The sequence below is a fragment of the Populus euphratica genome, unplaced genomic scaffold (assembly GCF_000495115.2).
Source record: "Populus euphratica unplaced genomic scaffold, PopEup_1.0 scaffold3.1, whole genome shotgun sequence".
NCBI lineage: Eukaryota > Viridiplantae > Streptophyta > Magnoliopsida > Malpighiales > Salicaceae > Populus > Populus euphratica.
The window spans coordinates 2,537,976-2,552,568 of NW_011499847.1; the positions used below are offsets into that span (position 1 = coordinate 2,537,976).

Sequence of the window (14,593 nt, forward strand, 5' to 3'; positions counted from 1 at the left end):
TGTATTAACAATGGATATAATTAATGATTCTCTTTCGAAATCCACATGTGCTGGACAGGTAGATGAAACTTGTGTGTTCTTTAGGACGAAACTGCGAGGAAATTTCCTAAAATAGGATTTTCTTACTGGAAAACAAAAGACAGGTGAAATACAAAGGAAAGGGAAGTGGTTTTCTTAAAACTCTTTTTAAAAACAACAAAAGACAGGTGAAATACAAAGGAAAGTGGTTTTCTTAAAACTTTTTTTAAAAAAATTTATATTTTTTTATTATAAAAATTAATTAATAAAAAATATTTTTCACAAGAATTTAACTTAATTTTAAACAAAATATTTTTTTTTAATGAAATACACTTTTCAAAAAATTATAAATAAATAAAAAATTATCATGTTACACGTCTTAATTATATCAAATTTTATTATTAATTAATTATTTATTTTTATTTTATTTTTTAATTGTTTATTTATTTTTGTTTTATTTGTTTTTAATAATTTTTCTTATGATTTGGTTCTTATTTTTTATTACTGTTTATTTTATTTGAAATAAATAAATAAATATTTTATTATATTATTTATTATATTTAATTTATTATATTTAATTTTTAATTATTATTTATTTTACTTGAAATAATTTATAAATATTTTTTTAATTTCATTATTCTTTAATCATTTCATATATCATATTTGATTTTTACTCTTTTAATAAACTTGAAAACTTAAGTTAAAACACTAATATATTATTTTTTTAATTTATTTTTTTAACATAGTAAAATATTAGAAAATATATTTCCATTTATGTTTGAGGATATTATAAAATATATAAAAATAATTAATTAAAAAAAAACTACGCAACAGGTAAAAAAAACCCAAGGACAGAATCGTAAGCAAACCAAATCTTGGGAGGAAGGTGACGTGGCAGCTAGTTTAGAAGCAAATGGAAGGCTGGGAGGGAACGACATCACTCACCTCCCCCTGTATTCTGTCCTCTCACGTCTTTAATGAAAATCATTTCACCTGATTGAATCACCGGCCCGTAAATTAAAAAAAAAAAAATTCAATCAATTTCTGTGAGTTGCGAGATACAGAGAGAGAAATTGAATCAAGGAGAGGAGAGGAAATGGCGGGGGCAAGAGCAGGAGGAGGATGCTGTCCGCCGATGGATCTGTTCAGGTCAGAAGCGATGCAATTGGTGCAGCTTATTATCCCTATCGAATCTGCTCATCACACCGTCTCTTATCTCGGCGACCTCGGTCTCATCCAATTCAAAGACGTCCGTACACATTCTTCTATCCTCGCCCTCAAATTTTGTCTATCTCTCCCTGTCTTCTTCCATCCCATGTTGATTTTTTTTGTTAATTTATTGAATTCGATTTCTTATTATTCTCTGTTGTTTTCAGTGCAGATGGTAATGTTTTTTTATTTGTAATTTAATCGTAACTAAATCGAAATTCGAAATGTGATTTTGTGAACTCTTATTGCTTATATGAAGAATAAATTGGAGTTCAATAAAGACTACAACTCCTATATTTTGTTTTTGTTAGGGTTTCTGGTTTTTTAGATAAAAGATTGTTTATTTTGGGATTGCTAGTGAAAGAATGTGATGTGATTGATTTGATAATTGATATTCACCTTTAATTCTGCTCTTATTTTCTGTTTGCAGCTCAATGCCGATAAGAGTCCATTTCAGAGAACTTATGCTGCTCAGGTGTGTTTATGTTCCGTGTTCATTCTGTGCTCTTGAGTATTTTGATTTAACGAAAAATTTTAAATGCATATGGTCCTGTTAATCACTACCATGATTATCTGATTGCATTTGCCAGAGTAGAATTTTTTTTTTTCATGGACTTCAGTACCTTAGATATTAGTTATACGAATCCATTTATGCCTGGTAATGAAGTGAGATTTAGCTGTGGAAATTTTGATTTTTTTCTTCTTGTTAGATCAAAAAATTTGGAGAGATGGCACGGAAGCTACGGTTTTTCAAGGAGCAAATGGTGAAGGCAGGTATTACACCTTTGACAAAGCCTGGTGCACAAACTGAAATTGATGTGGATGACCTGGAGGTATGCTACAAAGTTGAATATACTGCTATAAATGCTTTAGATGGGTCAGGGCTCATACTGTTTTGGGTGCCATAGGTAAAACTTGGGGAACTTGAGGCAGAGCTGGTTGAAATGAATGCAAATAATGAAAAATTACAGCGCTCTTATAATGAGCTTGTGGAATATAAGCTTGTCCTCAACAAGGTATGGCTCTCTTTCCTGCTGTGGCCCAGTGATAATCATTCTTCTATTATTATGGTTTGATAAACCATGGAGAAGCTGAAACTTATGATAATTTCTAGACATGTCATGATTGGTTTTGTGGGAGTTTCATTGTTCCTGTTATTTCCTTGTGTAGATGGTGTGTTGCTCAGGTGTTATGGAATTTTAAGTCAAAATGCTATTAATACGTTTTTCATTTATTAAGTCATGCAATGTTATGTAACAGGCATCCATTTTGTTTAATTTTACAACTGCTCTCAATACATTTTTCATTTATTAAGTCATACAATGTTGTGTAACAGGCATCCATTGTTTAGATTTTATGTCTTGAGGACTTCATATTCTGCCATAGCGTAATTTGAAGTTGTTTCATAATCATGCACGGTCCTACTTTGAACCTTTTCTCATCAGAACTTCAATTATTCATGGGTAATAATCAAGACAACGATTTTTTTTCTTGTAGGCTGGTGCGTTTTTCTCTTCCGCCCTTAGGAATGCAACTGCTTTGCAAAAGGAATTGGAATCCCAGCAAGCTGGCGAAGAATCGCTAGATACTCCTTTATTACAGGACAAAGTAGGGGTTCCAACTACTTGTTAGCATATCAATGTCACTTTTCCTCCTTTTAGTACACCAGTGTTACTTTATCCTCATATTTGTATTTGTAACTATAATAGATGACTGGCTATTATGTAGGAAATGTTGAACGAGTCATCAAAACAAGTAAAGTTGGGGTTTATCACTGGCCTTGTTCCCAAAGAAAAGTCCATGCCATTTGAAAGGATTATATTTCGTGCTACCAGGGGCAATGTGTACACCAGGCAGGCTGCCGTTGAGGAACCTGTTGTTGATCCTGTTTCTGGAGAGAAGGTTAGTTTGGTCGCATCTCTGCTGAACGTTTTATTCTTTATGTAACTTTTGTTTAGCAATAAGCATGATGATAAGCTGCTTACACAGATACACTCACGTGTCCATGACACAGAAACAAAAGGTAATAAAGTAACTGCAGCTACACATCTTGTAATCATTTCATCTCTGTTACTCTAGCTCAATTGTAATTATCAATTTTAATCTCTTAATGTAATGTTACCGAACTTCTCCACCCATTTGTACAAGCCCTATGCACTGCTCACACCCATGCTATCTTATAATAGGCAGCCATGTATGATATATCAGAAGTTTGTATGGTGTTCTCTTTAACGATGTATAGAAACTTATACAGTCCTGATTGTTAGAAGGCCACTATCGAAGAGCTCACTAAATGCTTTGGCTCTATGATGATGTGATATTTCTTCATGTAAATTGTTTAAAGTATCAAAATAAAATCAAATCAATTACTAATTTTACCTTGCTAATTGCCTGATTTTTAGTATATGAATCACTTGTTTGTTTGAATCCAGTAGTGGATATTTTGTTAGATTTCTACTTAAAACGCAAGGGCTATGTTAAAATGCAAGGACTATGTTGAGTTATCTTAAATTCACTAATACTATGCTTTATTAATTGTTTAGTGCATGTATTGTAGACTTCTTGGAGAAAATGAATTCACTTGTCACCTAATTTTGTCTACCGCATTAATATGTTTGTTTCTGACTTGTGAATGTCTACAGGTTGAGAAGAATGTATTTGTTGTCTTTTATTCGGGAGATAAAGCAAAGACCAAAATACTAAAAATATGTGAAGCTTTTGGAGCAAATCGCTACCCTTTCACTGAGGATTTTGGAAAACAAATTCAAATGATCTCCGAAGTATGTGTTGTGCTTTTGTCAGATGTTTCATTCTCGTTTTAAAGACAAGTTGCAAGTTTTATTATTTTCAAGTCCTGGCACACTGCTGCTTGCTTGTTTCTTTTCTATCTTTTGTTTATCCAGGAAGCTGCTGCATGCTTCTTTCCAAGTCTTGATATTTTCATTTCCCTCCAAAAATCTTAAACTTTCATTTTGTCTATTTATCGAGATTGTTGTGATCAGACAGTTTTCAATTGCTTTATGCGTTTGCCATTAAAAGTTTTGCCTTTTTTTTCTGATTGAGTATGATATGTTTAATCATTTCAAATTTCAGGTTTCAGGAAGAATCTCTGAGATGAAGGCTGCTATAGATGCAGGATTGTTTCACAGGAGTAATTTGTTGCAGACTATTGGTGATCAATTTGTGCAGTGGAATACTTTGGTCTGTTCAAAGTTATAATAACTCATTTTGATTGTACATATATGATAATTTCAATCTTTATATCGTGTTCTGTCATTAACAATCTTTTCAAACTGGTGAAGGTGAGGAAGGAGAAATCCATCTACCACACTTTGAACATGCTCAGCCTCGATGTGACCAAGAAGTGTCTTGTTGCTGAGGGGTGGAGTCCTGTTTTTGGTACAAAGCAGGTAAATCCTGACAGTAAATTTTAAAGGGGAATGTTTTGGGTGATCTTGAATCCTATTTCTGAACTAATACATGCTATGAAACTCTTGCATTGGATTGCATATAAAACAAGTTTCAACTTGATGTCTGCAGATCCAGGATGCATTGCAGCGAGCTGCATTTGATTCCAACTCACAAGTTGGAACAATTTTCCAGGTTTTGCATACAACAGAGTTGCCACCTACATATTTTCGGACAAACAAGTTTACTTCTGCTTTTCAAGATATTGTTGATGCATATGGGTGAGTTTCACTCTAAGACCATTCTTGAAGTAGCCTAATTAGTTTTGATTTTTTTTCCATTTCTCGTCTTAAACTTATTTTCAAATCATGAAATTTAGCTATATGTTACTGGGAGAGAATATATATATATATATATATATATGAGCCTAGATGGATATTCATGTGTCACCTTCTTTCATCTTCATGTTTGTCTCTCTCCTCAAAGGTGACTCATGGAAGTAACTATTGGTAATTACTCCTTGAATAATATAAAATTTCTAATACGTTCCTAACTATAAAGAATGCATCGGAAATAACTGATTAAAAGTAATCAAATGACATGAAATTTAGGGTTTATAAACCCTGAAGTAGGTCAGATCAACTGAGCTTAGGTCTAAAATCCAGCCCATTAACAACTTTGGTAGGAGTAATGCACATCCTACCACTGTTTACTTCATGTAAATTGATAATGTCATCACATGTGTTTGTCCCATGTCATGTAAAATGATCTAAACTAGATGCATATGCACAATCCTAATGTATAGAATAGGTTCGATTTTACATATAATTAGATTTGGTTAGATGATGAGGTAAGATGCCTCCCTATTTTCTGTACAGTCCCAGTGTATAGTTTGCTGTTAAATATAGCATTTGCTTGCATGTATGGACTCACAGATGCGTGTGTGCATGTGCACCCAAACATTCATTTGCTGTTTGCCAGTTTTCATCCTTCAGATGAAGTCAATAAATACAAAAAAGATGCTTTCGTTTTCCATGATGGCAGGGTGGCAAGGTATCAAGAAGCAAATCCCGGTGTGTACACTATAGTTACATTCCCTTTTCTTTTTGCTGTCATGTTTGGTGATTGGGGACATGGAATTTGCATGTTGCTCGCAACATTAGTCTTCATAATCAGGGAAAAGAAACTTTCTGGCCAGGTAATCTCTGGGTATCTTTGATGGTTGACAGACATTTTTAACTTTTATGTCTAGCTTGGTTATTGCATTATTCTGTAAAGTCATTGAATGTTGACTTCTCTTACTATCAGGATTTGACTTTTTGTTAAAGATTGCCATTTTGTGTGCTTGTTTTTCTAGATTATGTGCTTCCCTGCAGTTAGCATCTAATATAATTATATGTCTTTTGTGCATCAGAAACTTGGAGATATCACTGAAATGACCTTTGGTGGTCGTTATGTTATTTTGATGATGGCACTCTTCTCGATTTACACTGGCCTTATCTATAATGAATTCTTCTCAGTCCCCTTCGAACTATTTGCTCCATCAGCATATGCATGCCGTGATCTTTCTTGCAGGTGTATGCCTTAAACCTTTTATAAACCTGCTACAAAAATCTTCATTTAGTGTGCTCTTTCAATTTTTATATGACAGTCTCAGACTCTCTGTCCCCTCCGAACTATTTGTTTTTCAGGGATGCTACCACAGAGGGTTTGATAAAAGTGCGCCCCACTTACCCATTTGGTGTAGATCCTGTATGGCATGGCAGCCGCAGTGAGCTGCCTTTTCTCAACTCTCTGAAGATGAAAATGTCAATCCTTCTTGGGGTTGCTCAAATGAACCTTGGAATCATATTGAGTTATTTCAATGCAACATACTTTAAAAACAGTTTGAATATCTGGTAAGTTTTGGAAAAACTAGAATGCTGGCTGCTTCATCATCTTTAAATTTATTTCAATTTTTTCGCTGGATTGAAAGATGGAATGGTATCTCTAAGGGTGACATTTGTCATGCATTTTTCAGGTTCCAATTTATCCCCCAAATGATATTTTTAAACAGTTTGTTTGGCTATTTATCACTCCTTATCATTGTGAAGTGGTCCACTGGTTCACAAGCTGACTTGTACCATGTAATGATATACATGTTCCTTAGTCCAACAGACGAGTTGGGAGAAAATCAGCTTTTTCCTAGGCAAAAAAATGTGCAGGTTGACTCATATTTTTTGCTGCCTTTTACTTTACCTTTCATGTATATGAGATGTAGCCATTCTAATAATTCGTTTGGTATATTCGGTTTTCAGCTTGTGCTATTACTATTGGCCCTTGTGTCGGTCCCATGGATGCTGCTCCCAAAGCCTTTCCTTTTGAAGAAGCAACACGAAGCTGTATGATTAAAGTTTATATATATGCATGCATGAAAATAATAAACAAGAGCATTATACCCCGTTCTCTCGCATGCGTGTATGTATGCACACTTGCAAATAATAAACAAGAGCATTGCACTTCTTTCTCTCTTTCCATGAGTTCTGATTGTAAAGTTTCTCCCAGAGGCACCAAGGTGAATCGTACACACCACTTCAGAGCACTGAGGAGTCACTTCAGTTGGAGACAAACCATGATTCACATGGTCATGAGGAATTTGAATTCAGTGAAGTTTTCGTACATCAGATGATACATACCATTGAGTTTGTACTTGGAGCAGTCTCAAACACAGCTTCCTATCTTCGTTTATGGGCCCTCAGGTATGCCATTAGGAAATGAAGCTATGCATCATGTGAGTTCAAACTTAGAATTCAATCTTACATGTAACTGGTACTTCTCAAAATTTGTGTAATTCTGTATGCATGATTGTTCTTGATGAGCACTGTATATATTCTCTTGATAAAAGCTGCACAAACGGAAGTTTCCTTTCTTATCCTTTCATTGATGTCGAATCCCACCCTTAGATATGGTCCCACATAGTTCTCTGTGGTCATTTCTCTACATGTTTCCTAAAAGGTCATCTTCTCTTTATTTGATAGTTAGCGAGCTAATTGCATGCTTTATGCTGCCTCTTTTTTTGCAGTCTTGCGCACTCGGAGTTGTCTAGTGTATTCTATGAGAAGGTCCTTCTCCTCGCTTGGGGGTATGTTAATACTTATGATGATGCTGCTTGAATTATAAACGCCACACACCAATGACCTCTACGCAAATTGGATGCTAGCTAACATTGTGCTTTACATGTGCCACAGGTACCACAATATTTTTATCCTTGTTATTGGAGCCATTGTCTTTATTTTCGCGACCGTTGGTGTGTTGCTGGTGATGGAAACTCTTAGTGCTTTCTTACATGCCTTGCGTCTGCACTGGGTGGAATTCCAAAACAAATTCTACGAGGGAGATGGTTACAAGTTTTATCCCTTTTCATTTGCATTGGTAAATGATGAGGATGAATGATGCAGTGATATAAAATCATAGTTGCTGCCAAAGACGAGAATCCATTGTGTATGAGCATGGATTCGTTTGGTTTTTTTCATTTGAACATGATGAGAGGTCATTGGGTATGTTGCGGGGAGTTTGAGGAAGCTTCTATTTTTGCAGCATCGCTTCGCTTGTCCAATCCTTATTTGTTATTGAAAGTACCAGGCAACTTCCTAGAGGAAAGTTGCTTTATGTATGTGATGGCAGCTATGGCCAGGTGTAATAATAATAAGGTTATTTGATTTATTTAAACTCCCACTATTATTTGTATGTGGAAAGATAGAAACAATAAACGACTTATCTGCTTGTATTTATGCGGAGTTCTTAAAAAATAATTGAATTTTTTATATATATATTTTTGAATTTTTTAGATTTATTGATATTAAAAATATATTATTTTTATTTCTTTTCAAATAAAAAATATTTTTGAAAGTAATCTTTACTGTAATTTTTAGGTTTAGAAGTTTATTTGCTATCATCTTACTGGTGTGGGCTTGACAACAACCCCATCTTCGCTGATTATTTTAATAATAGAACTGCACCAGACCCAAGGATGAGGTACACCTGCTTTTTGTGTGGCCCTGTACTTTTCAAAAATTGTTTTAAATTATTTTTCTTATTATTTTAAAATTCTGGTCTTAAAAATAAAATTTTAAAAATAAAAAATATTATTTTAATATATTTTCTAATAAAAACATTTTAAAAATCTGGTCAGGTTTGCTCCTTTCTCATCAAACAACAAGAAGTTCCGATTTTCTATTGTGTCACTGGTCGTTAATATGCTTGCTTCGACCATAGGCGTTTGGAGGGTTTATGGCACCTGTTCAATTCAAGTTTCCCTCACGACGTGTCCATCACATGACTATAAATGTCCTTGGGAACATCGAACATTCGAATCTGATGATTTAACTGTTTAGTCGCAGTTTACCACCGAGTAAGATCGTTCGTGAGCGCTTTGGTGAGACATGACAGCAAAGTAAATGAAATAAGAGAAACATTACAAGTCTTAAAAAGGTGGGGTTGCACCAGAAGACATAAATAATATAGGGCAGCTGTTCTTGCAAACCGAAGACATGGGAAATTCCAAAGAAACTCCATTCCCATGCTTTGGATGTTGAATATGACAACCAGATAGTTCAAGTGGGGCATATATAACTTGTAGTGTTAAATCCTTATTTACAAAGCAACAATTTAGCAGAGCATGGTTAGGATATCCCTAGAGGGAGTTGGTCTGCACGGCAGCAACAGTTGAGACCATGGAGTCGACTCCGCAAATATTGCGACCCCTGCAGATTTTGTAGAATCCATTCTCGCCCCAGCTTTCTCCCCACGAGTTCTTGATAATCCAGTATGGCTTCTCCTTCATCCTGACGGGAGCATAGCCAGCTGAGCCATATCCCACCAGCAACACTCCATGATCCAACCTCCTAGAGCAAATATAAGGGCATGAAACTCCTCCAATGTATGTTTGCATGAACACAGCATTGATGGCCACTGAATTAGAACACAGCAAGGGTTAGCCACAACTGAATACTAGAATTGTGGACGTCAAAAGAAAATTGATCGCTCAATCAATGAAAACCAAGTCAATTTACCTGCAAGGGGACCGTTTTTCACAAGATTTGCAGCAATTTGATCTTCATCTAGGGACACCACGCTAAAGTTGGCCACTCCAGCAGCAACCTTGTTCTTGTCAAATTTGCAAGCACCGCGATCCATACCAGTGTAAGGATAGTCTTCCTCACGCATAAGACCACCAGCTTTGAGAGTATACTCAAAGGCACTATTCATCAGCCCACCATTGCACCCAGAGTCACATGAACCTGGTTCCTCTGGATCGCACTGCAAACAGGCGCGGGCTTAACTTAGAGAATAAGTAACCAACAAATATCTAAGAGCAGCAACTTGTGTGCCACATCATGTTATCCAAACAATCAGTCCATTTCTTTAATTCTCATCAAAAGAAAATCCTTTCCAGGTATCATGTCAACAAATTAACCAGTCTCTGCATTACATTGAACCATCAGCAGGGAACTGCATGATTTAGAAAATATTGAATCCGCGCATGCCTAGTTATTGAATGAACTTATCAACATGAAAAGAATGCAGCCAAATCATTAATTTCTTCCCGGAATTATAACTTTTGACTTGGTCATAATCCAAAAGTTGCTTTTTATAAATAACTTGTGAGAAAAATAAGTTAAAATGATTTTAAGTTAGAATTATAGCTGATAAAAAATGACTCAAAACAATTTTTTTAAAGAAAGAATATGATGTAAGTTAAAATTCATAGGTTAAATTAGCTCTAACATATCCTTATATTTTAGTTTTAGTCTCGCATTTGACCCTTTAAGTTATTTCAACTTATCTTTATATCATAGTTCATCATCCAACCTTCACTCTAGAAGATATTTTTATGCAAATTTGACCCTTTAAATTCATTATTTTTTTTTAATAAATTATTTTAGAATGATTTTTTTCATGTAAGGTTAGTGCTAAAATATCTATTGGAGGATGAAATAGAAATATAAAGCCAAATTGGAAAGCAATTAAATTTGTAGAGATAGATTAGATCTAACATATAATGAAATATTGAGCTAATTCCCCAAAAATTTTGACTCGATTTTCTAAAAAAATTTTAAGTAAGATGTTACTTCTAACCAAACAAATTTATGATTTTAAAAAGACAAACTTGAATTAATTTGCGGGAAAAAAAAACCTTAGGATAAAATACCTCATGATCGCAATCCACAAGCTGCTGCTCGCTAAGGCTAACAAGCTCTCCAGTAGCAAGGAAATGTGCACCTTCCAAAGCTCCTGTAGTGCTAAAACTCCAGCATGACCCACATGAACCCTGACCCCAACAAATCAAAAAATCAACATCATCATCAATAACCTTAACCCCAAAAAAAAAAATCAATAAACATAAATCACGGCTGAAGTTTTAAAAAATTAATGAAAGCCAACACGCGTAACTTCCCCGCCTAAAATCTGAAAAAATATACAAAAAAAATAATGGAATATTCTGAGAGAAATTTCCACACCAGCCCATGGATGGCGTACCGAAGATCCAACCCGACCAAGAAAAAACAAAAGAAAGCCACTTCCCACAAACAAACAATCATAAGAAAAAAATATATATATAAAAAAACCTGATTTTTAACAGGGCCAACAGCTCCTTTCTCTCTCCAATCAAAATCCTCAGGCAAATCATTAGTAGGCAAAATCGGAGCTTTATTCGCATCCTTAGGCAACCTTAACTTCCTTAAGCCTAAAACCTGCTTTCTAAACTCAGCCGCAGTCAAATCGGAGAACTGAGTCACACCATGACTCGCTGTTGGGTCCAATTTCTGATGACGCGCCGCGCGTCTCAGATTAGACTTGAATACCGAAAACCGGTAATCATGCTCTTGTTGTGAAAGGTATGATTTCTTGAATTTTCTCTTGAATAGCGAGAAGTGATGCTGCTCTCCGGTCAACAGGTTTGATGATGATTCATCCTGACCTTCCACTACTTGTCTGATCAGGGAATCATCACCGTTGAATGTCTCCGCAGAAATAGCGGAGATAAAGAATAGAGAGAGGATGAGAAAGAGAGAGAGGTTGAGAGACATTGCTGGATTGAAAATCAAGTAATGAAGATGCTTAGACAAAGGAGAGGTTTTTATAGAAAAATATACTTGTTTGTTGGTTATTGTTAGACGTATAATATACTAATCCGATACGGATTGGGAGACAGATTACGTGGATTCATTATATCATCCCTCGTGTATCAATATCCGTGTCTCTACTTTAGATTAGATCAAATTCGACCCTCTACTTTTAATTTTATAATGTGTGAGCCCTGTGGCAGATAATTGTAGTTAATTTATTGAGATTTTAAAGTGTTTAGAAGTATGATAATGATTAATTTTTAAAATATTTAGAGTGTGTGACAGTATAATAATGATTATTTTTAAAATATTTTTAATTTAAAAATATATTAAAATAAATTTTTTATATCAGTATATTAAAAAATCTAGAAACATTGAAAAAATATTAATTAAAAATTAAAAATTTTAAAAAATATTTTTTAAACGTAAAAATAAATAAGGTTTTTAAAGAAGTAAGATCGGTGATAGATTGACCAGTTCTTGATTTTACCTCTTTTATTATTGAATTATTTTGATCCATGGGAATATATTGAGACTTTAAGGACCATGCATGGTTTTGGTTCCAAATCATATGGTATAAATACAATAGTACTAATATACGTAGAGAGGGAGATGGGCGGTGCTTTAAGCTAACAGCCGGTAACGTGGGTTTTGCCTTTTGAGTTTGCTTAAGGAGAATGGGCAGCGGATGGGCAATAGCAGGAGGACACGTGGCAGAAGTGGAGTGCTGGATTGAATGGTAGGTTCGGCTTTTGGGTGGGAAGCTAATCTATGTTTCTTCAGTTACGTCCTGGGTATATTTGGGTATAAAACGTGTGTTTGTCTCCTGTTGGGGAATGGGCTTTTGATCCAGGAAAGTCTTGAGGGCTGGGCTGAGTTTTGTTTTTTACAATAAAGGTATTCTGGGATGTATTTTAATTTCAATCAAGGTTAAGCTTTTTTTTATAAATAAATAATCTTAATTATTCATAAATACTGGCCTTCAAGATTAAATTGATTGAATTATGAAATAAGATGAGTGGATGACCCTTATTAACTATCGATTAACCTTTAAAATTTGTTTTAGTTGATGTATTTCGACATCAACCTTGGTCTGCTCTAATCTTGTTTAATTCTTGATCAAGAACTATGATAAAATACCCACATCTGTGTTTACAATAAAAAGTAAAAAAAGGCAACTTTCTCTAGACTCAAGCTTGAAACAATACGAGGAGCTATTGCATGTACTGCGTGAGACATCATCAGAAGAGTATGGTGCTGGAATTTAGTAATACTTTACTCAAATCACATGTTACTTAAATTGTTCACTGGGTTTAGAACTCTAGGGACTTACTCTGGATTACAGTGACAGGGCCGAAGTTTTTATCAACATCCGAGCTCGGTATGGCTGTTGGACCTTCGGTTTAGATTACAGTAAAAGGGCTCAGATATATTTAAGAACAGCAGAAATGCAGCCTAATGAGCTAAAAATGGCTGTTGGGCCTACGGTTTAGATTACAGTAAAAGGGCTTAGATATATTTAAGAACAGCCGAAATGCAGCCTAATGAGCTAAAAATGGTTACTGAGCTCTGATAAATTAAAGTGGTGAGGCGAGGGAAGCAGACCAAGATGGGTTTACCGGGCTCTTCTTCTTCATTGTTTCTTCTAGTTTTGGTTTTGGATACGGCATTGCCGTGTAGCGGAGGCAAAACAAGCAGTTTCGTTAGGACAGTGGAAAAGGGCGTTGATATGGCTCTCCATAGTCATGCTTTCCAAGTTCCTCCAGGTTACCATGCTCCCCGTCACAGAACTGTATTTATTCACTCCCCTCCTAATAATGGAGCCTGTACGGACGTAGTACTGGTATGATACAATAATGTATGGTCATAGTTATTTTTGTTTACTTTTGCTCCCGCAACTTGAAGCTGCTCGCCGTTGTTTCGCAGTACTGCTGCACAAAAGTAGAAGAACAATAAACAACACTACTGCACAAGTCTGTGAACATTTTTGGTTTTCTCCGAAAAGGGGTAAGGGCTTACGTTTATTCGGTGGGTTTTACCAAACGTGCACCGCTGGTTTTAACTATGTGTCTTAGTTACCAACTTATATATATCGGTTGTACATGTTACGTTTCTTACATGGGAAACATTCGACAAAGAAACAGAGTTTGAAGAAGGAAGAGAAAAGAATAATTGGCTTGTCCTTTCATCGTTTAAAACGTTGATAGCCCGTAAATAAACATGATACTGTCATAAAGAGTGAAGTTGCCTTCACGGAGAAAAAGGAGTAAGTTTTGAAGATGATGTTACCGATATTATTAAAAAAGTCCTGATGAAATATATTTAATAATATAAAAATAGGTTACTTATACAAGAATGTGCACATTGTTTAACACTGTATTTCAAAAATCTTTTTTAAAAAATTTAAAATTTATTTATTTATTATTTTACTTTAAATTAAGATTTTTTTTTATATTTTTAAATCATTTTAATGTATTAATATTAAAAATAATTTTTAAAAAATAAAAAAAAATTAAATATTAAAAAAAACAACTGTAATCAAACATTTATCCTTCAATATTATGCATAATTTTTCTTATTTATCATTAATGATTTTTTTACTGTTATCGAATTTATTTTATCAAAGCCTTTTAACTATATTAATAATATTATATTGAAGTTTTGTTGTGCTCTTTAATATTTTTTTTATCTAGTCTCTATTTATTGTAAATTATATAAGATCATTTTACAATTTAGAAAATTCTACTGCTACTCTTTATAATAAACTGTCTTATTTATCTATATATTATATACCTTGTGCTATTTTTTCAAAAAAATACATTTAAATGATAAAAAAAAATTAAAAAAAA

At 34.3% G+C, this 14,593-nt stretch overlaps 2 protein-coding genes across 2 annotated transcripts; one reads left to right on the forward strand and one right to left on the reverse strand.

The window, feature by feature from the left end:
- The first annotated feature begins 941 nt into the window (after nucleotides 1-941).
- Nucleotides 942-8,396, forward strand: VHA-A2 (vacuolar proton ATPase A2). Its single transcript, XM_011049404.1, has 18 exons — nucleotides 942-1,267; nucleotides 1,658-1,702; nucleotides 1,938-2,060; nucleotides 2,136-2,243; nucleotides 2,725-2,835; nucleotides 2,956-3,129; nucleotides 3,870-4,007; nucleotides 4,321-4,428; nucleotides 4,530-4,637; nucleotides 4,768-4,916; nucleotides 5,680-5,833; nucleotides 6,050-6,210; nucleotides 6,327-6,533; nucleotides 6,656-6,839; nucleotides 6,933-7,016; nucleotides 7,180-7,373; nucleotides 7,697-7,756; nucleotides 7,863-8,396. Exons 1-18 carry the CDS (start codon nucleotides 1,115-1,117, stop codon nucleotides 8,065-8,067), a joined length of 2,466 nt encoding a protein of 821 aa, XP_011047706.1. The 5' UTR covers nucleotides 942-1,114; the 3' UTR covers nucleotides 8,068-8,396.
- Nucleotides 8,397-9,091: 695 nt separating this feature from the next.
- LOC105141984 (Papain family cysteine protease) lies at nucleotides 9,092-11,738 on the reverse strand. Its single transcript, XM_011049415.1, has 4 exons — nucleotides 11,244-11,738; nucleotides 10,826-10,945; nucleotides 9,687-9,933; nucleotides 9,092-9,585 (listed from the first exon to the last, which is right to left on the reverse strand). The coding sequence occupies exons 1-4, from the start codon at nucleotides 11,703-11,705 to the stop codon at nucleotides 9,308-9,310; spliced, it is 1,107 nt and encodes a 368-aa protein (XP_011047717.1). The 5' UTR covers nucleotides 11,706-11,738; the 3' UTR covers nucleotides 9,092-9,307.
- Nucleotides 11,739-14,593: the final 2,855 nt, after the last annotated feature.